Source organism: Rattus rattus, chromosome 1 (assembly GCF_011064425.1).
Source record: "Rattus rattus isolate New Zealand chromosome 1, Rrattus_CSIRO_v1, whole genome shotgun sequence".
Taxonomy (NCBI): Eukaryota; Metazoa; Chordata; class Mammalia; order Rodentia; family Muridae; genus Rattus; species Rattus rattus.
In genome coordinates this window covers 164,845,651-164,869,619 of record NC_046154.1, presented here as the reverse complement: position 1 = coordinate 164,869,619, position 23,969 = coordinate 164,845,651, and the positions used below count along the sequence as shown (strand labels likewise).

Genomic DNA, 23,969 nt, shown 5'->3' with positions numbered 1-23,969 from the left:
TACCACACGGGACAGGGAATTAAACTCCGGTCATCAGACTTGGTGGCAAATGCCTTTACCTGCTGAGCCTCCTCTCTTGCCCGAGAACACTGCAGTGTTTAAGTAACTTTACCCCCCCTCTCTCTTATCTTTGCTTCAGCTTGAGATTTACTGTTTCTGAATCTAAAAGGGACTTTAGGGTCCACAGCTTTCAGATGTTTGGGGTGCGCTCTTTCCGTGCCCCTCACGTGTGGTGAAAGACAGCTTCAGAGCTGGCTGTGGCGGTGCACAGCCTCACTGCAGGCCGCCAGGCTGCACAGCGAGACCCTGTGCCAACAAAGAGAAAAACGAAGGAAAATCCCCAACAGGAAAGAGTGGCTGCAGAGATGTGACTGGGCCACTGGCTTTGCGGAGGGGAAGTGAGCAAGCCCGCTGTAACCACGGCGTCACCTAGAAGAGACCCACCAGGGGCTGGAGGGAGAGGTCAGCAGGTAAGAGCACTTGCTGCTCTTGCAAAGGACTGGAGTTTGGTTCCCAGCACCCATGACAGCGGCTCTCAACTTCTTATAACTCCCGCTCCAGGGGATCGAACACCCTCCTCTGGTCTCCAGGGACACCCACACGTATGTATTTACACACACACATAGACACTCACACCACAAACACACACAGACACCGACACACATCACACACACCACACACACACCAACATACATCACACACACCAACATGCATCACACACACACCATACATATATGCACACTACACACTCACACACATACACACTAGCACACACATACTGAAACACATCACACACACACACACATACACCCATGTGGGACCATAATGGCTGAGGATTCCAGAGAAAGGGTCAAGAGAGCTTCAACCCTAAATACCTCAAACTTGAGGATGGCATGCATTGGCTTCCTCTCCCACCTCCCACCCGGCTCTATAAAGTTGGCTCCCCCAGCATCAACCGTAGTAAGAAGGTATTACCCGGACAGTGAGGAGGCTTCACTCCTTGTTTGACCTTATAAGGGCCCCCTCCCGCTGTCCCTGGGTGTGTGCACTGCACTCACTGTGCCTGGCTAAGCCTCCCTCCCTCCAATCCAGCCTGGTATAAAACTGGCCCAGCCATGCTGATGGGAGATTTAGACATGGGGTCATGGGTGGACACACACACACACACACACACACACACACACACACACACACTGATGGGATAAAACTTTCTCTAAGGTATTAAAACACTGTTCCCAGACCACTATTACCAACCTGAGTGGCCTGTCTTCCATTAGAGGAGAAAGAAAGGTAGGCAGTAAGAATGGCTGGCTTCACCAACCTACAACAACAGGCCGTCTTCCTGACCACTGTCAGACTCACCCGGTCCCCACCTCAGTGTGACAGCTGAGAGCACGAGCTAAGCAGCTCTCTCCTAAGCCTGGGTGAGTCCAATGTTAAAAAAAACAAAACAAAACAAGGAACTCTAAACCTACTTCAGAAAGAATTATCAGATACATGGATGTAAAGCGAGTAAACAATCAAATTTATTGACTGCAAGATCTGTGCCAACTTAAGTGTGGATATCTCTTCCTGTTCTTGTTCAGGCCCCTCAGGCATCTTGAACTTACTGGCCCAGTAGTCTGAGAGCAGCAGAGAGCCCTGAACAGCAAGCTTTTGCTCTGTTAGTAACGCAGGGTGCTCACCTCCCTCTGTGGTGAACAGCCACGGTCCGGCTCACTTAGCGTGGGCAATGGCTTTTCTGCCAGCTAAGAGACAAAATGGGGCCACATGGACTGTTGCCCTGAGATGCCAACCCCCTTGCTAACTCACAGGCTCACTGCAGAGGTTAGGCCAAAAGTTCCTTCAAACCAGCCAAAGTAGGGGTGTCTGCTCTGAGAAGTCTCTCTGCTTCTCTGTCTTTTTAAAAACTTAACTGTCACTTCATTGTTCTTTGTGGGAGACAGCAAGGGTAAGTTCAGCCTTACTACACTGCATTACATATATGTGACTTTATTCACACAAAGTCTGTAACTCAATTAGGTAACTTGTATCCTAACCTTCAGAGAAGGCATTCTGCTCTGTTATATAAGAAAGGGTTTAATAGAAAACGACCTAATCTTGTAATTATCAAACTAGTGTGTTAGAGCCTGAATACAAAGCCCTACAAACGCTCATCTACAGGACTGACTGCGCCTTTCAATATTGTATCAAACACCTTGCTTGTGCCAGCTAGAAGCCGTATCTACTAACAGGACAGAAGGCTAAGATCTAAGCGTACATTTATAGATGCCCAGCACACAACTTACTTCTATGATCTAACTAGTGTTGGTAAGCTAAAGAGGACATTGCTTATACAGTCGATATTTGACAGCTATTTCTGTATGTTAAATTCCCAGTCTTTATCCTATTCCTGCGGTCACAGTAACAGGAGCATTAACTTCGGATTCCTCATTGTGTCCCTAAACACCCCGGGCTTTCTCTAAATGATTTCGTTTTCACATACCGTAAAGTGCTTCTCCCCAGAGAACAACTCCTGTTCCAATCCCCAGTCAGAATTTCTAGCTTCTATTCTGAGACATCAACTTTAATTTCACCTTCTCTGCTTTTTCTTGGTCTTCCTTCTTCTAAACTAAACCCAGAGGACACCGACTAGAGCAGGCTGATTAAAAAATACCCGTGTCTCACCAGCCACATAAATGGCTTTTAAAATATAGTAGTAAAAAAAAAAAAAAACACCTATGTCTTTCTAAAACAAACAAATATCAAACTCTACTGATACAATTCAATATATCTAAATGTAAAATATTTAGGGACTAACACGAAACAAAACCAAGAAAACTGGGGGCGGTAGGGTGGCCAGAATGAACACATAGAGAAGAATTACTAGCTTAAAATATACACGTACCGAAGCAAGCAAAACACATCTCCTCCTTTCCAATAAACCTGAAAAGCCATGGCCCCGCCCGTGCGAGTCGGGAAGCCGCTGCTGGCCAGCTGTCTCTAGGGCATTTCCACGGCTCTGCAGCAGTAGCCAGAGGAGGAGGGCGCTGGCCGGTCGACAGCCCACATGAGAGTCATGTGCTAGGAGCTGGAAGCTGGGTCCCGGCCTCGCAGAATGCAAGACCTACTTAGCTTTGGCACAAAGTAGTTTTCTGGCTCAGAAGAAAAAAATGTGTAAGGAAGTGTTTTGACTCTTCAGCAAATGGTTGTGACAGACACAGGAAGGCGGAGCAGAGGCTTCTGGGACTGGACATAGTCACTTCAGTGTTGGGGCTTGAAAGCACGGAGTAGGAGACGGGGTCATTGTGTTCAGTTACTCCTTGCAGTAAGAAGGTCAGTGATAAGTACAGTCGATTCTTTTCTATTGTATTAAACTTAGACACTCAGAGGAAAATAGAGAAGCACTCAGGATAATGAAATAAAATCTGAGAAAGTCGTCATATTTTCCCAAATTCTGAAAGGCTCATCAAAACAAGCGAGCAGATAACATCTGAAACAAGAACCCACCCTTCGGGGCTGGGGATTTAGCTCAGTGGTAGAGCGCTTACCTAGGAAGCGCAAGGCCCTGGGTTCGGTCCCCAGCTCCGAAAAAAAGAAAAAAAAAAAAGAACCCACCCTTCATAGCGTTGACACTATCTGCACGGTCTGGGACGGCTTGCACGCCAAGCGCTTGCCTGGCACACCGTGAGGCGCTAGGTTCAATCCCAGCGTCACGACAGACTATTTCCTTTTGAGATAAAGTCTCACCATGTAGCCCTGGCTGGCCCTGAACTTACTATGTAGATCAGGCTGGCCTGGAACTCACAGAGGTCCACCACAGCCAGCTGAACACACTGAGTGACTCCTGCCTGACACCACAGTTTGTAAGTCTCTATCTCCAGCCATGAACTCCGGCTCAAACTTTCAGCGAGACTTTTCTTACTTCAGGGCCCCATGAGCCCTCAGACCCTCTAGGGAAAACTGTGAGCTGAGGTACGGTGCTACATGTCTGTAACACTAGCACTGGGGAGGCAGAGGCAGGAGGATCAAGGGTCGAAGGTTATCATCAGCTACAAACTGAGTTCCAGACCAGCCTGGTCCACATAAGACCCTGTCTCAGAAGACCAAAAAGGACAATGATTCAGTCCATGCCAGCACATGGCTGCACACACACATCTGTGTGCCTCTGACTCTTTCTGTGTTCTCTCCTGTGGCTGAGGTCAAGGGTCTGGACAGTCTTTCTCTGTCTGTCTCTCTCCACTGTCTTCTTTTTAGCTGACACGTAGAAATAGTACATACTCCCAGGTCACACTGGGACACTTCTGGACACTGTGCAGTGTAGCCATCGAATAAACAAATCCCACCTACTGTAACCACTCTCCTTTCGGAGGCCCACCTGTGATGCCTGGGTCTCAGATGACCCCCGGGGTTAGTTACCAGCTTGTGGCATATGGGCGGTGGCGGAACCTTTAAGAACTGGGGTCTAGTGAAGGAAGTTAGGTCCTTGGCGTGTGGACAGTGGAACGCAAGCCGCCTTCTACTTCTTGGCCGCTATCAGTCATGCAGTTCCCTTCACCAGGCTCTCCCACGTCACCACAATGGACCCCCTCACCACAGGCCCAAAGGCATAGGCCCAAGTACACACGGAACTGAAGGGTGGCGCCAGTTAGCCCAGTTCCCCTTGTAAGGTGACTTCCTTGGGTGTCTTGTCACAGTAACAGAAAGTGAACTTACACCCCAGCACAGCTCTTCCGGGGGAGGTGAGCCTCCTCCCTGGCCTTCGGGCACTCAGTAGTAACCGTCTGTCTCCTGACCAATGCAAGCTCTCTAAAGGGAAAGACTAGGGCTTCTTCTCATGGTGAATTATGCCTGCTAACTACATACGATTATATTTTTAAATTTTTCAGTTACAGTTTTTGAGTTTGTGTGTGTGTGCGTGCACGCATGTGTGAGTGCGCGTGCACGAGCATGCCACAGCACGTGTGTGGAGGTCAGAGAGCTCTTCGACCATGAGGGACAGAGCTCAGGCTGTCATGCTTAGTGGCAGGCGCCTTGACCCTCTGGCTGTCCCACTCTGCAGGATTCCTAAGAGCCACGCACTGCGGCCTGTGGTACTCACGCCATCCACATCGTCAGTGAGCAGAAGGGATGTGAGCACACTGAGACGTGAGTGAGCAGGGTCAGTACAAACCATCCAGTGTCACTAACGTTTCCATGTGTAACTCTGCACGTAAGTGACTCACTCCTTCCTTGGAAAGTGATGTGTGGGGCAGTTCTTGTCTGTAAAAAGCTTTGCTTTTGCTACTCAGCAACTTATCCTCCATGGTTTGCAAGCCAAGATATTTGTTCCTCAAAACAAAGAGGCTACCCCATCTTCAGATGGGGGGAAAGCCATTTCTCTCTGCCCACACTGACATCCAAGACTGCCTAATTATGAGAAAGACAAAGCGGGTCGAGACACTGAGCCCACACATTCATAAATGTGGAGGCTCCGTGTTTCCCTGTGGGGTTGGATTAAAAAGATAATTAAAGCAGCTCTGTGGGTCCCCTCCTGATGATACTCACAGGAAGAACCCAGCACTTTCTCAAGCAAGGGAAACATGACTATCCTTGTTTTGAGGTGAAGAAAAGTTAAAAAAGAAAAAAAGCCAAACCCAACTCTGATATGTGTACATGCTCATGTACGGGGGAGGGGACACACACACACACACACACACACACACACACACACACACACACGTGTGACCATGTGTCAGGGGTCAATCTCACTTGTCTTCTCTTGTCCTACCTTCCTGAGACAGTGTCTCACCTGGGACTCACAGATAAGCCTAGGGTTGTTGAGGTTTGCCCTGGAGTTATCTGTATTTTGATGCTAATTCCACTGCTCTAAGGACGGCTGCCTAGTCACGTACTCAGGACTCAGGTGACTTCACCAGAACCTTCTCCCAAATGAATTTGTAAAATACAGGTGAGGGCAGGAACAGGATAGAAGGAGGCCTGTCATTGGAGGAGAAGGAAGGATGGACAGGAGAAGAGTTTGACGGAAGAGGAGGAGATGGGAACGAAAGAGGTGGAGAGAGAGGGTAGCCAGTAGACAACATGGAAGGTGACGTTAGGATTCCACTCTGTGTATTTACAGGTTATTGTTAATGTTCCTAAGGGATGGATGGTACTGGGCTTTGTATGTTTAGGTGGGCGATTATATCTTATCAATTGGGTCAGAGGTTATTGTGTTGTGTGTTCTTTCATGTGATGGTTTGAGTGTAGGAAAGTGTGCAGCGGCTGGAGACACTGGGCCGCCACAGAGCTGGGATGTGTGTTTCTGGCATGGACACCTGCCTTGGGAACTAGATAGGTAGAGAGAGTGCTGCCAGGCTCAGAGAGAGGCCTCGGCAGTGTGGGATGGAGCAGAGCAGGTGAGACGCTTTGCTGACTGAGTTTTAAGATGTCTATCAGATATCATGGGGCACCACAGTGGCGGACCTAGTGGGGATAAAAGACAGCGTTTTTATTGTTTATATTTTTACAACAGCATAGGGTGGCAGGCCAATACGCCCCAGGGCTCTGCCTATGTATCCTCCAGTGCTGGAAAGACACTAGCAGGACACTGTGCCCAGCTTTGTGAGACGCACTCTGGGCTCCCAACTCAGGTGTTCACTAAGCCATCTTCTCGGCCAACGATTGATTGAGATTTTTCTGACTCCAAGGGTGGGGTGGGTGGCATACCTGTGCGCCATAGACACGCTGCATCGCCTGCAGCAGCTGGTTGGTGTAGTCTGTGAGGGTGCCGGCATCCTCTTCAAAGACACTCAGCAGGGACCGCGTCTGCAGGCAAAGAAGAAGGGTCAGTCTTCACTCTCAGCGACAGTCACGGGGGAGGGACAGACAGATAGCACAGGAGCTGCCTGACCCGGGAGGGAAAGCGTGTGGTGAACTCTGTTCGCCCTTTCCACAAGGGTGCAGGGACAGGAGGTTACACTCGCTCAGGACCAGAGAAGAAAGCCCATGTCTAGGGCGGGGCTTGTGGCTCAGTGCGCAGTACTTAGGGCCCTGGGTTTCACTGCCAGCACCGCCAGACGGAAGCACAGTCACCTGTGCTGACTTCCGGGCCTACCTATCCATGTGCCCACTCAATAAACAGTACCAGGAAAGGGAGCCTCTCTTTCCAAGTCCACACAGGGAACACAGGACCCCACTGTACACCAGGTATGGTTGCCCAGCTCCGCCAGTCTCACTACTCAGCCTCAACCAGCTGCTTGGTGTCTGCAGTCCAGGGTGTCCTGCAGACAGCCATTGTTTCCTCTTAAGATAACACAGTCAACTTCCATGGTGTGATGATGGTGGTGGTGGTGGTGGTGGGTGTGTGGTGGTGTGTGTGTGTGTGTGTGGTGGTGGTGGTGGTGTGTGGTGGTGGTGGTGTGTGTGTGTGTGTGTGTGTGTGTGTGTGTGTGTGTGTGTGTGTGTGTGTGTTTAAGCTCATGGTCAGGAATTGCAAACATCCTGTCCCAAAAGTAAAAGCTCTTGGCATAAAACTCAAACAGCAGCCATTATGCTGGCCCCTCTCTAAGGAGGAACTGTGTTCTGAGGGCAGCTGAGCGACTACAGGAACTAAACGGTATTTCGAGCCTTTTCATACACAATGTTAGGCACACCCTGAGCGCTAGTAAAATCTTTATATACTGGGTGGTGTGTGACCAAGGGTCAAGGCATCACATCATAGAGACCCACTCACATATGTGAACTTGCAACAAAGGGAGCTCAGTAAACCACCAAGGAGACAAAGAGAGCACAAGACACACTAGTGAGGTCATACAGAGCACTCTGCAAACAATTCATTACTGCTCAGTATTTTCTTGCAAATGGATTTCAATTCCAAGTTCTTCTAACCCATCTAAGCTAAAATAAAGATTAGAAAGTGACTGGTCTGCCTGGCTACTGTGCCCCGCCACCCCTGGGGCCTCCCTGCTGCTGGGCCACCACCTGGTGGGACCAGATACCCCCAGGGACAGGAGTAGGAACCTGGCCACTGGGGTCTTCCCTTCTCACCACTACATCTACCTTGGCTCCACAGACTGGAGGCTTCATAGTGGAGTGAGTACCGTTCTTTACCCTGGGTCTTAAGTGGGTGCTTCTGGGAATGAGATCCACAGCAGCAAGCCCGGCACATAGAGCAGCTCTCCCCACAGTTCTCTGTGAGGACAAGCACTCACCAGCACGGAACCTCGTTCCAGAGGAGTTCCGAACATTCAAATGCTCCTGCACTAGGCTGCAAACATCGGCTGCACCGGATGAGGCATTTCACATAGAATGTGCATGGCTTTTTTTTCCTACTCCCTTCATCTGTTTGTAAGTAAACATCACGGCTACAGCCCACTGGATGTCATAACCCATTAATGATGACAACCAGCGGGTAAAGGTGACGATTCTAAATTCCTTATGGCATCTCTTGAAAGTATGACTTTCTGGTTGTTAAGATGGGTGACCTGCGTTTGGCATTCGTGTGCATGTGTCTCCCTGCTCTGGGCCAGCATGTGCTCAAACACCAGCTAGAGGACTGAGAATTACTGCCCAGGAAAGCGACTCCAGGATCAGCATGGCTGAGCTGTGATGAGAGAGATGACATTTATCATGGAGACAATGATCTCTGGCGCTCATGCGTTTAAACAGGAGGTTCCATCCTAACACTAGAGCAATGTGCTTATCTGAGGAGTGCCACCCGGCAGAACAGCTCTGAGTCTTCCCGTACCCACTGCTACGGGGTCCCACGGAAGTCTACGAAGGTTCAAACACCTTTCTATTATGACTGGCATGCATGGGAACACGAGAGGCAGCACAACTGGACTGCACTCGTTCACTTAGCTGAATCCTATTTTGTCTTCCCTTAATTCTCTTAGGAATAAATTAAAGACAAGAGGTGGTTAAAAAGAGAAGGCTTACACAATGGTCTTCTCAAGGGCGGCAGGAAGAACTCTAGTGGAATTCCGACACTGACGGGCATGGAACATTTCTCATGTTTTCTAATGAAACAACTTCATAATCGGATACCACACTCCCACTAACCTCACTTTACTTTACGGGGGATGAAGCTGGGGCTCAGGGCAGTCATAAAATGTCTTCAATGCTGTTCGAGCTTCCTGTCTGCTACTCATCAGCTACAGTCCACACTGAGAGAAGTCAGGACAGGAGCTCATGCAGAAACCGTGGAGGAATACGGACTGCTCGCCCTGAGGCTCATACTTAGGTAGTTCCTGCTACAGCCCAGGGCCAGAGAAAGGTGCCTCTCCCAACCCCCGCCAAGACCCGGGCAATGCACTGCATCCTTCTACATTAATTAATAGTCAAGATAGTCGTCCAAGACCAACCCGAGAAAGAGCAGATTCTAGGTTGTGACACAGACAATTAAAGCTCCCGGGGTTGGGAAGCAGAGGGGCTGAGATATAAATCCACGTCCTCTGCAAGGTCATGAGTCTCAAATGTTTCATCAGCGGGTGTGTTCTGTAGTGCCAGCCCAGGACACGGGCACACCGGAGCCAGATTCTCTCTGATCACCCCACGTTCTATCTCTCTCTCACCTACAGCAAAAGCCAGAGAACCGCATCATGGTACCTTGCCTTGTTTTAGCCTTCTCCGCACTGGATTTAACTAGCTCACCCCTGGTAAAGAACGGCCAGCTGCGGGGGGACTGCTTTGCTGCACACGTTCGTCAGCATCCGCTCTGCTCACACGTACGGGTGGAGAGCGAGGATGCCCTAACACGGACAGGAGTGAGGGTCAGGAAAGGCAATGCCAGCTGCTCAAAGCCTCACAGAAAGGCCCAGTGCTGCTGTCCAATGTTTGCACAGACAGCGCTTTCAATCGGTGGCACCCAGCTCACGCACACAAAAGCTCAGAGAGGCTGAATAAAAGCCCAAGGTAACAGTGGCAGGCTCGGGGGTTGACTGCTATCCCACATTCTCAGGAGCCTCTGCATCCAGCCAGACAAGACCAAGCTCTCTGTGGGCCTGGCCCAAGCTCCATTGGCATTCCTTTACCTTAGGGTAAACATCCGGGTGTTACCTAATCAAACAGCCCTGACAGTCTCAACAACACGCCATTGTGTAGGTGTCCAGTTTCAATAGCACTCATAATTTGCTTCTTTAAAATGTAAGTCAGATAAAGATTTTTTTCATCCCCCTAATTTGGGTTAGGGAGAGAAACGTCTTCACAGATCCAAGTTTACTGAGTGGAAAATGTGTTACACACAGAGTTCTACGACGAAGTCCCTCTACAATGAAGCCATACAAAACCACCCTGTATGTCTGGAGGCATCTCACTGGGATAAAGAAAGGCCTGATTGCTGGGGAGGGCTGCTCCCAGCGAGGCCACTGCATGATCTCAGAACCAAGTCTTTATTTCCCTGCTTCCGTTAAGCCAACTTCCAAAGAAACAAAGCTCAAAGCACAAAAAAAGAGAAACTGCTTCCTCCCCACCTTCTCAGGGAATCGTGCTGCATGCGTATGGGATGAGAGCAGCCCTCTGAAGGATGCGGGATGCCCTGCTGGGACTCTGAGCTGGGCCGCTGTCCCTATCGGTTACAGCAGGGCTCACACCGTCCTACGCAGCTGCTTATCTGCCCCAGGAACAGACTGTAAGGCGGTCAAGGACACGAATGCCTATCTAGCTGATGGTCATGTTTCCAGCAGCTAATGGAGGCTGGCCAGCACGGCGAACGCTCACACACAGCAACAGGGATGGCTCTGCACCCTCGACTCGTGTCCCAGGGGTCAGTGGAAAGAACACACGCACTCGTGCTAGCTCTGCAACACGACATGCAACGTGCAACCCTGCACGCTCAAGGAGAGGAAATGAGCGGTTGTGTCTAAGGCCGGGCAATGTCCATTCAGCACTTCTTGGAGCACTCAAGTTCAAATACAAAAGCTTTTGTGTTCATTGAGTAAGTCCTGTGTAAACCGGTTACTCAAGCAAACCTCATAACTCTTCTATCTCCGACAAAAAACAAACAGTTCATGGGGTACCTTTTCCCCCTCCTTCTGAATCAATAGAGGACCAGGGGAAGGCAGGTGCTAGGTAGCAGGGCTAACTTACACAGTACAGGAGGCTGAGGAGGTGACTCAGAGAGAGAGAGAGAGCACTTGCCTACCTACCACTGTAAGGCCTGCCTTCCATCCCCTGCACCACAAAAGCAAACCCCTTAATTCCTGCTGCCTGGGCTTCCTTACCTTACAGTTGATTTCTCTGCCCCTCCTCCACCTTACTAGATGACCTGTCTCAAAAGATTGGGTGCACAAATAAAATGCATTTAGAACAGCACCGGGCACATACCATGGGGGATCCAGACCAGGCATGTTCAACCCATAACCCAAGAGAGGCATGAATGCAATGCCATGCAGAAAGGTTCTTAGTGCATTCGGATTTTCTTCACTTTGTAACTTCACGGCACTGTTCCTCCGGTGTGAATTTTGGAAATGACAACCTAGCCCGGAGAAGCCAAAAGGTTGGACGAGCCTGAATTTGTGGCATTTGTTTCTGTGTTTAATTCGTTCACATCAAATAAAAGAAATGGCTTCCATTCCATCCAGTTCTACGCCTCTGGATCTCCTGGGAGTCAAGCTGCAATTCAGCACATGCTGTGTGGAAAATAGTGTCAGTCATGCTCTGCAGGCCCTGAAAGACTACTAAAGCTACCTTCGATCCTCCAAAGCAGTCACACTGATGGGAGAGAACCAACCGGTCTCAACAGTGAGGACAAATCTCCTACAGGTGGCTCTGTGGGTAAAGGCACTTGTCACCAGGTCTGAGGGCCTGCAGCCAGTCCCTGGAACCCACATGGTGGAATTAGAGCACTGACTTCCACAAACTGTCCTCTGACCTCCACATCCACACACATCTGTATCAGGACCAGGCAATGTCACAGGAGCGGGGCTGAGAGAATGAGACAGAGTGTTGTGAAATGCTGTCCTCTAGACACGACATGGCCTTCCCACCTGTGAGCTCACAGCAATGCAGTCACGTACACGATGCCAGTCAGCATTGCAGCCTGGGATGGAGGCACCCAGAGGCCTACCCTTAGCTGAGAAGCTACAGGCTGTTGGTGGCTTCTGGGAAGGGATGGCCAGTTTTCTTTGGGGGTGTGGCTGTTGGGAGGTTGCCATGGCTCCACTGGACGGGCAGGCCCCACACCCATGCATAGGAAGAAAGCACTAATTAGATTGTGTGTGTTATTGGGGAGAGGACAGAAAACTGGGTGGGAGAACATGCTTGGGGTTGTCCGGAGAGAGGAGATGGGGAGGTGATATAATATAGATACGTGTGTAAGTATAGGAAATTATTAAAGAATAAAAAAATTAAAAAAAATTCCTTACAAGAAAGGCAACAAGTGTCTGAATTAAGTAAGGGTTTTACCACTTTGCAGGGAAGCCTGAGAATAAGCCTTTACTATAGACAAAAATATTTTAAAAAATTAAAAAGAATGTCAGGAATAACAAAGCCTCTAAACACCCCCCCCCTCAAAGTTGTAAACCATACAGACGGGATATAGTTTTAGGCTGTTCTGCTGCCCATCTGCTGCATGTTCCTCGTTTTCTGTGGAGTTTCTGCAGATGAGAACACTGGGCCATTAGAAGCAGAACTGCAGAAACCGTGCGCGCCCATTACAGACCTTAGAACTCCAGACCCTGTGATGTCTGTGCCTGGCTCAGCCACCATCGTGGCTGGCTAGAGAAACAGCCTGTCTTTGACCTTCCGTGTCACCAAGTACAAAGCAAATGGAAATCCCTACTCATAACCACAAGGATTAGGATTTCCATACGCTTATGTTGGGAGGAGAGGGTGGTTTGAAAGTGGTCTAAAGGAAACACCTCACACCCAGAGCTGTGTAGAGAGGCCTTCGAAAAGTTAGCACGACCCATGCCGGTCTATTTAAAAAGTTGAATCAGTTAAAAATAAAAATAAAAATAGGCTGGGCATGACAGCACATGCCTGTAATCCCAGCACTCAAGGTGGAAGATCAAGGCTAGCCTGGTCTACACCAAAAGTTTTCAGGCCAGTTATGGCTACATAGTAAGACCTTGTATCAAAAACAAACAAACAAACAAACAAACAAAAAACCCCAAACAACAACAAAAATCCAAAAACAAAACAAAACAACAACAAAAACCCCCAAGTAATAGAAATAGTAGTAGTCACAGCTTCCTTACATATCCTTGTTTGTCTACATGAGGACAAGCATTCAGAACGGAGCGTAAGCTAGGCAGGCACACAAAGCCATTTAGATTTATTTTGCATGGGAACGATGTGGAAATGTAGGTTTATCAAACTTCCATCCAGGAGGTACAATTCACTTAGGAAGCCAAGGAAGGAACCCAAAAGAAGAGGAGAAACTCTGAAGAACAGCTGGATCCTTTCTAACTTTTCAGGAACGGAGACACTAGAGGATAAAGGTATATATTAATGGTTAGGGATGCGATACCAGAAAAGGGAAGAGGAGGTACATTAAGAGAACAGTAGATCCCTGGAGAAAGCAGTGTGAATTCTGAACCACTGTCACTATGCACTATATGCCTGCCGGTTTTTCACTCTCAAGCTCAAACGACTTAATTCACATCTCCACAATGCTAATGACACCCCACCCCCACCCCCGCTCCTCCCCCCCCGCGCGCGCGCGCCCCGCGTGGCACAAATGGCAAATGGAATTTTCTCTTCCCTGGGTCGATTGGGCAATGGATCCAGGTTTTCTGTGCTCCCCATTCTGGCCCCTGCATTCATTAGGTCTCAAGGAATCGTTAGTACCAGCAGCATATGTGTGAATAGTGCTGTCGTCTTCTTCTGCATGAGACACTACTTGAAAACTTACTTGTTATCCCGTGAGCGAGCTACTACTATGGGACAGCGATTGCCCCGACCTCCCCGACCGCCGGCTGGGCACCGCGGCTCCTTCCCGGCCTCCCCGGCAGTACCTGGGGGCTGTCCTGCAGCGCCTCCTCCAGCAGGAGCTTGTCCACGGCGGGCATGGCGCGGCAGTGAGGGAGCGCGGGACGCGAGAAGGGGACACTCAGCACTCGGGGACTTGAGGCTTAGCTCGGAGCCCGCGCCTGCCCACTGGCCGCGGCCCGCCCCTCAGCCCGGCCCCCGGCCGCCGGGATCAACAGGAAGTGTGGCCAGCACCAGACGTGTAGCTGGTCTAGCACGGGACACCGGAAGTGTGGCGACCACGCTTCCTCCCGACCCTGGCGCTTCGGCCCCTCCGGCCAGGGCAGCGGCGATGGGAGGTTCCGGCAGGAGGCTGCTCTTCGCTTGCTCGAAGTTGCCCTCCCCTGTGCTCGCTCCTGGCGGTTCTCCCGGTGGGACGACAGGCGTTTATCTTCTTGAGGCTCTGCAGATTACTCTTTCTGTGTGGGAGGAGATAAGAGTGAACAGATTTTGCAGCTGTTCTCTGACCTCTTTTTTTTTGGGGGGGGGTAGTGGGAGGGAGGTCAGGCTGTCTTCTAACTCACTGTGTAACTGAGGATGATTCAAAATTTCTGATCCTCTTGCCTCCACCCCCTGAGAGTGATGGCATGGACCACCAACCACCAAACCTGAGTTTTTGTGCAGTGCTGGGGATGGAACCCAGGGCTTCGTTCATGCTGGGTAAACCCGCTATCAACGTAGCAACACCCCCAGCCTTGGCATCTTCTTGTTTTTTTTTTAATTTGGATTAGGAGACCGGGTTGGGTAGAGCAGGACAGATGGGGCATTGCAGAAGATGTGAGTTCAGTTCTCAGCACCTGGCAGGAGACTCTTGCATGCACATATTTCCTGTAGGGGCACACATGGGCGCACTCACCTGCACATATTTCCTATAGGAAATGCACACGCAATTTAAAACAGAACAAATTATTATATTTAGTGTGTGAAGTTCAGAAGACAAATTGTGAGAGACTTTCTCCTTCCAACCATGGGAATTTTGGAAATTAAACTCAGGTCTCAGGCTTGGAGGTCAGTGCCTTTAGCCATTGAGCCATCTTACCAGCCTCTGGCCTCTTTTTTTTTTAAAATACCAGGACAGCCTTACACTCAAACAACTCTGAGCACAGGCATTTGTGTGTGTGTGTGTGTGTGTGTGTCTGTGTGTGTCTGTGTCTGTGTGTCTGTGTGAATGTGTGTGTGTCTGTGTGTGTGTGAGTGTGAGTGTGTGTACGTGTGTGTATGTGCGTGCACGTCACCTGTTACATAATGCTGTCTGATTTAGGGCCATATAATTAGGTCTCCTCTTCCTGGTTCATTAAGGTTTATCGTTTTAGAGAGAATTTCACAATGAAATTTTCAGGATTGGAAGGAATAGATTATGTGGTCCTGTGATGTCATTTAAAAGTGAGAAAAAAAAGGACACCGGCGAATGAAATAATCTAGTTAGGACCTTACAATGTAGGCTGGAGGAAGAAGGAAAAGGAAGTCGTGTAGAAGATCAAAAGCAGAATTTGATGTCTATTAAAGGCAAGAGTTTCAATTGATTGACACATAAAATCGGTACTGCGTGTCCCATGAGCTGCCACCAAAATTACCAGGAAGAGTGTGATACAAAAATCTATGTCTCGTGGTAACCGCTTGAACAGTTGGTGTTGATTGTGAAAATGGTAGTAGGATCAGGGGTCACCAGTGAAGGGCTGTTCAGATTAGGTTAGCCTCTGGCGTACCTGTGAGGGATTACCTTAAGTTACCAGAGGTGGGAAGATGTACCCCCAAAGTGGGTGGCACTACTCCCTGGGCTTGAGTTCTGGGCTACATAAGAGACGTGCGTGAACAGGAGCACTCCGTTACTTCCTGCTTCCTGCCCGTAGATGCGATACAACCAGCTCCTTCAAGCTCCTGCCTCCGGAAAGTCCCTGCCGTGATGGACTGTACCCTAAAACTGCAAACCAAAACAAACCTGTTCCCCCTTAAGTTGTTGGGAGTTTTATCGCCACCGTAGTAAAGGTAACTAAGACACCACCTAGCTCAGTAACAAAACCTGTGTTCCAAAGACCACTGAAAGCAAACTCTAAGGGCATGATGCACGTTGGTCTAGCCTGAGCTATTGACGACTTCTGTCTAGTATTCCCCCAAACCCCACCTCCACATTCCTTCTTCTTTTCAGGTGAAATCACACCCGTACCAGGATTCTTCCTTTTCCTTCCAAGTACTGTTCAACTAACATTTCCTCATACTGTCTTCTAAACTGTCTGCTGCCCCAAATCAACTCTTCAAGGCCAGACTCAAGCCCTCCCCTTTCCCCAATTGTAAAAAACAGAAATACGATGGCACCATAGGAGAGAATTGTGTATTCTTTCATGAGAAAATAGACATTAAAGGAGACAGAGCCCCAGAAAACCACCAAGGGGCTCAGACATCTCACAGAAGGGGCAACCATATTTCTCATATATCATCTTCTAATTAAATTACCTTTCTTCGAACACCAATATTCGGAATCGTTTAAACCACATCCTTACACAATCCTATTACTCCGGCACGTCTTTGTCACATTATGGCTTAAATGGCCTTAGTGGGATTTCTTGGTACTAAAGCACCATTTATGACATTGCTCCTGAGGGAAGATGTGCCTCAGATTCAAAGCAGCTAGTTGCAAAACAGATTGCAGGAATGTGTTTCTAAATTGCTTAAATTTACTTTATTGTTTCACGTAATCTTCCTTTTGTATGGCATTCACTACCGAGCATTAGATACTCACTCCCGCTGGCATCACCGTATGGTTTACAGAAGGGGAATCTTTTTGTCAAGTCCTTCGTTAAAGTGTACATGTGAAAGCTGTTGAGATGGATTTCGATCATCTTCCGGTTGTATCTGGAATCCCTGGACAGGTGCAAGGTTGGAGAGAGCAACTGCAAAGATCTAGAGGGGACATGGCCCTATGTAGAGAAGACACGGTCTGGAGCTGCCACCTTTCCCTTGCCGAAGCTCAGAATGGTATGGAGAACAGGGTTAAACACACTGGCTGCTCTTCCAGAGGTTCTGAGTTCAATTCCCAGCAACCACATGGTGGCTCATAACCGTCTGTAATGGGATCTGATGCCCAGTTCTGGTGTGTCTGAAGACAGCTACAGTGTGCTCATATATATTTAATAAATCTTAAAAAGAAAAAATATGTCTACCATCCAGAGCAGAGCCCCTCTATTGAGATTCTTTCTGGTGTTTGCAATGCACTTTTCAGACTTCTCTTCCGGCAAGCTCAAGGCTGAATTGCAAATCGAGTCACCTGCCCGCTACCCCCATATGAAGAGCACCTTCAAGCAAAACTCAATCTTCCAGTCCTCAGTATGCTGCAGCAACGATTGGCTAGGTAATGCTAGAACACCGTTTCCGTTCCGTTCCCCCACTTTACAGGTGGAGTGAGCAGGAACTTCCCCTTAGGTATTTCTAGAATTTCAGTGCTTCACACATTACCTGACACCCAGGCAGTTACTTGATAAATGCTCATTGGACATTCATTGTATGACAGCCAGGCATGGTGACTCTTGCTTTTAACCCCAGCACTGGAGAGGCAGAGGCAGGTGGATCTCTGTGAGTTTGAGGTCAGCCTGGTCTATGGAGTGAGTTCCAGCTGGGACTTTTATACTGACAGACCCTGGAGAGAGACAGAGGCAGACAGAGACAGAGACAGAGACAGAGAGACAGATACAGACAGAGACAAAGACAACCCAGTGTGTGATACTGTAACTCCACACAGCTAGTGCTCCAGAATCTTTAAAGTGCCCTCCTCAGTCTTTCCCCCTTGTACCTCACGGCTGTCTGTTCTTTCCGTCGCTCACTGTCCTGATTCTCTACAAACCAAAGACAGAATCGGAAGCACACTGATGTCCTCTACCCAATAGAGCTTACATTTGAAAAGGGAAATGACAATAAATGTTCGTTGATTAGCCTGCGGTAACACTCAGTGGGGGACCAGGGGAGCATGGGGAGCAGAGTGAAGAGTAAGGGTTTATTGAGGTGGCCACACTGGGCTTGAGAATTAAATAAAGCAAAGAACCCCAGCCTGATAGGAAGAGCATGTGCAAAGGCCCCGGGACATGCTCAGCACTGCGAGAAGGACAGTGAGGCTGGAGTAGGGTGTGTGCTTGTGTGTGTATGTGTGTGTGTGTGTGTGTGTGTGTGTGTGTGTGTGTAATGGGAGGAGACGCCAAGCACTAAGTCACAGAGGATCTGAGTCCAGGCAGGGAGGACTTTGGATATTGTCCTGTATACGTGATAGGAAAAGTATGAACAGCTTAGTGACAAGGGCTGATTACATTATTTTTAAAATTATATATATATAGTTTATGTTTTGAGGTCTTTGAAAGTTTCTAAAGAAGTAATGAGAATTACCCAAGTAAGAAGTGAGGTCCAAGACAAGTCTTGGGAGGACAGGGAATGGGGAGAAGTCACTGAAATCTATGAGTTACAGTGTGAGAAGAAGAAGCCAGGCAGAGGAGAGCTGTGGCTGACCACGATAAGAGTGACCAGCAGGAGCGGGTCATTGGTGACATTGCCAGTTCTGTGTCCATCAGCACAGCTGAGACGCCTTTTAGATGAGCAAACGTTGGGGGTGCCGTCCGAGTGTTTCAATATACTCCTTGGCAGTTTGGCAGGGAAACAGGAAGCTTATCAGCAGGTGATGGTGTTTAAAGCACGAGAGAGGATGACATTTCTCAGGGGTTGAAGACAGACAGGACAAGGGAGACGTTGGCGGATAGAACTCCCAAGTAAAGCCCAAACCTCCTGAGAGAGGAGGAGCAGAGGTGACGGTTCCCTTCTACAAGCCTTAGAGATAGAAAACATTAAAGCAACCCTCTCCTAAAGAGCACAGCGTCAGGAGCAGCTAGACCGTCGTCATCTGGAAATGGCTGGAGAGTGGCCTGCAGACTTGTCAACAGTCAGCAGAAAACCTGGGAAGACCAGATCTATTCAGAAGCAGAATGGTTGCAATCAAGAACGAGGGAGGGAAGCCAGATAAATCCAGAGAGGTTCCAGCAAGAGTGGTTGAAGAGGACGTGATCGCCCACGTAAAAAGCAAAGAGGAAGGTGGGTTTGTTGCGTACAGCCAGGAGATGTGGCAGACTCTGAGAAGGTTGTTTAACCTTTGTGAGTCTCACTTCGCTGCTCTGTGTGACACAAGAGTGATATTACCAACCACAGGCTGTCCCCACCCCCCCGCGCCCCGTCTAGGTGTCCTGTGGCTTCAAAGGATGGAGACCCAACTCCAATTATCTTACAGTTGAAAGGCCAGGAGAGGAGGCTGCCTCTCTCAGGCTGTTTGCATACCGACAGAATGAGCTGCAGTGTAGGGGGAGTTGGAAACACTGGAGGAAGAAGCAGCCACTGGAAGGCCAAAGCCTGTGAATAGACAACAGGGACTGAGACCAAGTCACAACAGGGGGATGGCCTTGGGCAGAGACAAGGGCAGTGTGTGCCAAGGGACACATGTGACAGTCATTTGGTAGATTAAATGAAACTGAGATTTTTGTTTTTTTGCTGGTGGCTTTTGTTTGCCCAGTAAGATAGAATCAAGGCCGTGAGCTCCAAGCTGGCCTGGCAAGGCATATAGGAGGTACTCAGGGGTGGGGAGGGTGGGAAATGGCCATCTGGGACACGGGCAGAGGAGGTAGGAGAATTAATGTCCCGTGGCTGGAGAGTTGTCTCAGTGGTTAAGAAATTCGAACCTTGAGCATAATGGTTTATAGCAGCGCCATTCATGGCAGCCAGTAGATAGACAAGAGGTGACATCAGGGCATGCCTGGACAATGGAACACTATTTGACAGTCAATCAAGTCATCGAATCCCACTGTGTGCACACACCTAGACAACATGCTCAATGAAAGAAGCAAGGCATAAAAGTCCATATATTAGATGAAGCCAACTATAGGACATGCCCAGCATAGGCTAATACTCAGGAATAGAAGCTGCTCAGGTAGCCAGGGCAGGAGGATGACAAATTCAAGGCCTGTGTGAGGTACAGAGTGAGTTCAAGACCAAATGAGCCATCTGGGACTCCGTCACAAAAGCTAACAGAGGCTGGGAATTTAGCTCAATAGTAGAGGGTTTGCCAACACCTGTGAGATTGTAGAGAGGGGGAAAGACAGACAGACAGACAGACAAAGAGATGAAGGAATGCTTGATGCCAACAGAGGGAAGAGGGAATAAGGAGTAATTTCTAGCAGGCATGGGGGTGCTTTTGAGGAGGGTAGTGAAATTGTCTGGAATTAAACATGGGTGATGATTATATAACTCTGTGAAGCGAACAAAAACCCTTGGGGGTGTATGCTTTAAAATGGTGAATTTTCATTATCTGACATCAAATTATACTCCACAGTACAGTGACAGCATAGCACTGGCAAAAAACAGTCACAAAGGCCAATGGAATAGCTCGGAGGAGCCATAAGTGAACATACACACCAAATCATTTAACAAAACACACGTGGGAAAAGGACAGCTGTTTCAATAGCTGATGTTAGGAGAATGAGATACATGAATGCAAAGAAGAATAAAAGAAAAGAACCTGGGTATATATCCCTCATCCTGCATAAAACCTAATTCAAAACACATCCAAAGTCTTAACATGAGACCTGAATTTTTTCCATAATATTTTTTATTATTTGGGAATTTTACATCACGCACTGCATCACACTCACTTTTTAGTCATTCCAGGTTCTCTCCTGACAGTTGTGAGAAAAAAAGGAAGAGGAAGAAGATGGAGGAGGAGGAGGAGAAGGAGGAGGAGCAGGGAGGAGCAGGAGGAGCAGGAGGGAGAAGAGACAGAGGAGAAGGAGAAAATTAAGCTCAGTTTCTGCTGTCCACACACTCCCTCGAGCATGGTCAAACTCCCAGTGACTATCCCCTTAAAGAAAACTGAGTCTTGGGGTTGGGGATTTAGCTCAGTGGTAGAGCGCTTCCCTAGGAAGCGCAAGGCCCTGGGTTCGGTCCCCAGATCAAAAAAAAAAAAAAAAAGAAAAAGAAAAAAAAGAAAAGAAAAAGAGAGTCTTTTCCCATCTGCACAACCTCAAATGTGCAGAGCTACACTACAGTGTCTTCATCACAAATTTGAAAGTTTTCTTCAATGGTTTCCTGTCTAGTTTGCTACATTTTTTTGGGGAATGGTGGGGAGATAGAGCTTGTCACTAAAGCATTCCATATCCCTCTTTCTTAGTGGTGACTCTGCAATCATCTATACCAGTGCCAAAGTAGCTTCCTTGCCCTTTACAGACAGTGGGAGCATGGGTCACAAATCTCCACACAATCGCTGTTGATAGCACAGACCTCAGCATGGTCTCCCGTGGCAGTACAGGACAGCAACATGGCCCTCTGCCACAGTGCAGACATCGGACACCATCATAGCAGCAGCAGCAGCAGCAGCAGCAGCAGCAGCAGCAGCACAAGCCAAGGACATCAACATGGTCTTAGGCCATGCACATCAACATGGCCTCTGGCAGCAGCACAACCCATGAACATTGATATGGCTTGAGGCTGCAGCATGAACCGTGGATATCAAACAGGGCCTCAGGTGGCTGCATAGACCCTACACATCAACATGGCCCTTGGTGGCCACAAGGCCCACGGACACCAACGTGGCCTTAGGTGGCAGCACAGAAACAAAAACTCTGTGGAAAATACTTTATACTATAGACAGAGGTATGGACCTTCTTGAAAGGACTCTCATAGTTCAGGAAGTAATCTCAGGATTTGACAAATGGGGTACATTATAAAAATTCTGCATGGCAGTGGAAATTATCACCAGGGTGAAGAAATGGGGCACAGAATAGGAGCACATCTTTGCCGAATATCAAACAAGGGGTTAATACCCAGGATATATAAAGAACCTCAAAAGTAAAACACCAAAATGCCCAAATGAATCCAATCGGTCAAAGGGCTGGTAGATAGTTCTTAAATGGGAAAACACAAATGGTAAATAAATATTTGGAAAACGGTGTGTTCTAGTCAAGGTTCTGTTGCTGTGAAGAGACATCCTGACCACAGCAACTCTTATAAAAGAAGTCACTTAATCGGGGCTGGCTTACAGCTTTGGAGGTTCAGTCCATTATCATCAAGGTAGGGAGCATGTAGGCAGGCAGGCAGTGTTAGAGGAGATGCCGAGAATTCTACATCTGAATCTACAGGCAGCAAAAAGAGAACGACTCTGGGCTTGGCTTGAGCTTTTTAAAACCTCAAGGCCCACCCCCAGTGACACACTTCCTCCAGCAAGGGCACACCTCCTAATCCTTTCCAATAGTACTGAAGGACCCTAGGGGTTTCACCAGCCTTACACCCTCCACCTCAGGTCAAGACTTGGCCAAGTACCGGCTTCCCACCTCGGGTCAAGGCTAGGCCAAGTTCCCTTCTCCACTCACAGTTCTTGGGAGGAGCAGGGACATTCTTGAAAAACTGTGGAATGTACTGACTGATAGTCACCTGACCCTCTGGTCACAAATAAAATTTGAATGCGTGCCACATGCTTGCTAGCCAATAGATTCAAAGGTCAATATGCTTAGCCAATAAGTTTAAACTGTAACCTTGCTGATATAACCTATACCCCTAAAAAGTATAAAAACTGCTTGCTAGAACTATTTGGGTCGCTCGACACTGAGGGTTGACCCCATAAACTTCTTGCATTTGCATCAAATTCTGTCCTCCTGTCTCACTTGGGGAGCCCTCCCGGTAGTTAAGAACTCACTTCAAGCCTTATGGCACCAGTCTGTGGTGACCAGACATGCAAATCTGTAAGCCTGAGGGACCATTCTCATTCAAAGCACCACAGCATTCAACATCCTTAGTCATCAACAAAATTCAAATTAAAAGTCTCTCTCGCTCAAATCAGAACGGCTGCAAGCAATGAAAGACAACCAGGGTAAGCACAGAGCAAAGGAGGAACTGTTATTTACTGCTGGGGGTAACGTAGACTGGTGTAGCCATTGTGGAAGCCAATATTCATCATGTTCCTTAAAGCACACACTAGCATCTGACACAGCTACACCACCCCCAAGGATACATCCAAGGGCTGGAAGTCAGAATTACCAGAGACACTTGCACAACCGTGTTATTTGCTATGCTCTTCACAGTAGGCAGGAAACAGAACTAGCCTAGATGTCCATAAACAGATGAATGGATAAAGAAAACGAGGTGTGTTTGCACAATGGAACTTTGCTCGGCCATAGAGGAAACATCAAAGCGTGGCATTTATAGAAAAATAGATGGGGAATGGTTAGCACTGGGCTAAGCAAAATAAACTAGAAGAGAAATGCCATGCTCATGCTGAGCCTAGACTCATGTTTATAACTCTCTCTCTCTCTCTCTCTCTCTCTCTCTCTCTCTCTCTCTCTCTCTCTCTCTGTGTGTGTGTGAGAGAGAGACAGAGACAGAGAGAGAGAGAGACAGACAGACAGAAAGAGAGAGACAGAGAGAGAGAGAAAAAGAGAGAGAGAAAGAGAGAGAGAGAGAGAGAGAGAGAGAGAGAGAGAGAGAGAGAACTAGAAAGAGGACTATGACAGAAACAGATCCTAATGGTAGGGGGGAGACAGAGGGTAGTGGAATACAAGTAAAATGAAAGCTGAGGTTCTCTGTGGGGAAGAAGGAGACCAGCAGGAAGCAGGATGGGCAGGAAGGGTGGGGAGGGGCATCGAGGGAGACAGATGGGTCAGAACTAAGTTTTGTTTTTGGTTTTTTTTTTCTTTTCTTTTTTTTTCCGGAGCTGGGGACCGAACCCAGAGCCTTGCGCTTGCTAGGCAAGTGCTCTATCACTGAGCTAAATCCCCAACCCCTCAGAACTAAGTTTAATGACACAACTGTGACAGAGCCAGAAGGAGGTCTGTCACTTCATACGCTAACTTAAAATATTAAACAATCAAACGGCAAGTTCTAACTCGGCAAAGTCGTGATAAGTTAATGGGAGAGAATCGGGAGTTCTATTATTGGAAAGAAAAGCAAGGAACAACGTTGTAGGGGCAGAACAGTTTCTCTTGAGGCTGTGTCTGGGTTAGGCCAACACCACCACCGTCCTCTCTGCAGCA

The 23,969-nt window shown here is 48.3% G+C and overlaps 1 protein-coding gene across 1 annotated transcript in view; it reads right to left on the bottom strand.

The window, feature by feature from the left end:
• Appl2 (adaptor protein, phosphotyrosine interacting with PH domain and leucine zipper 2) overlaps window positions 1-14,111 on the bottom strand; it is a 52,105-nt gene extending 37,994 nt beyond the window's left edge. Inside the window, exons 1-2 of the mRNA XM_032910498.1 lie at window positions 13,917-14,111; window positions 6,688-6,786 (exon numbers count right to left, since the gene is read on the bottom strand). Coding sequence (XP_032766389.1) covers window positions 6,688-6,786; window positions 13,917-13,970 — 153 coding nt within the window. The 5' untranslated portion in view covers window positions 13,971-14,111. The remainder of the gene's footprint in view (window positions 1-6,687; window positions 6,787-13,916) is intronic.
• Window positions 14,112-23,969: the final 9,858 nt, after the last annotated feature.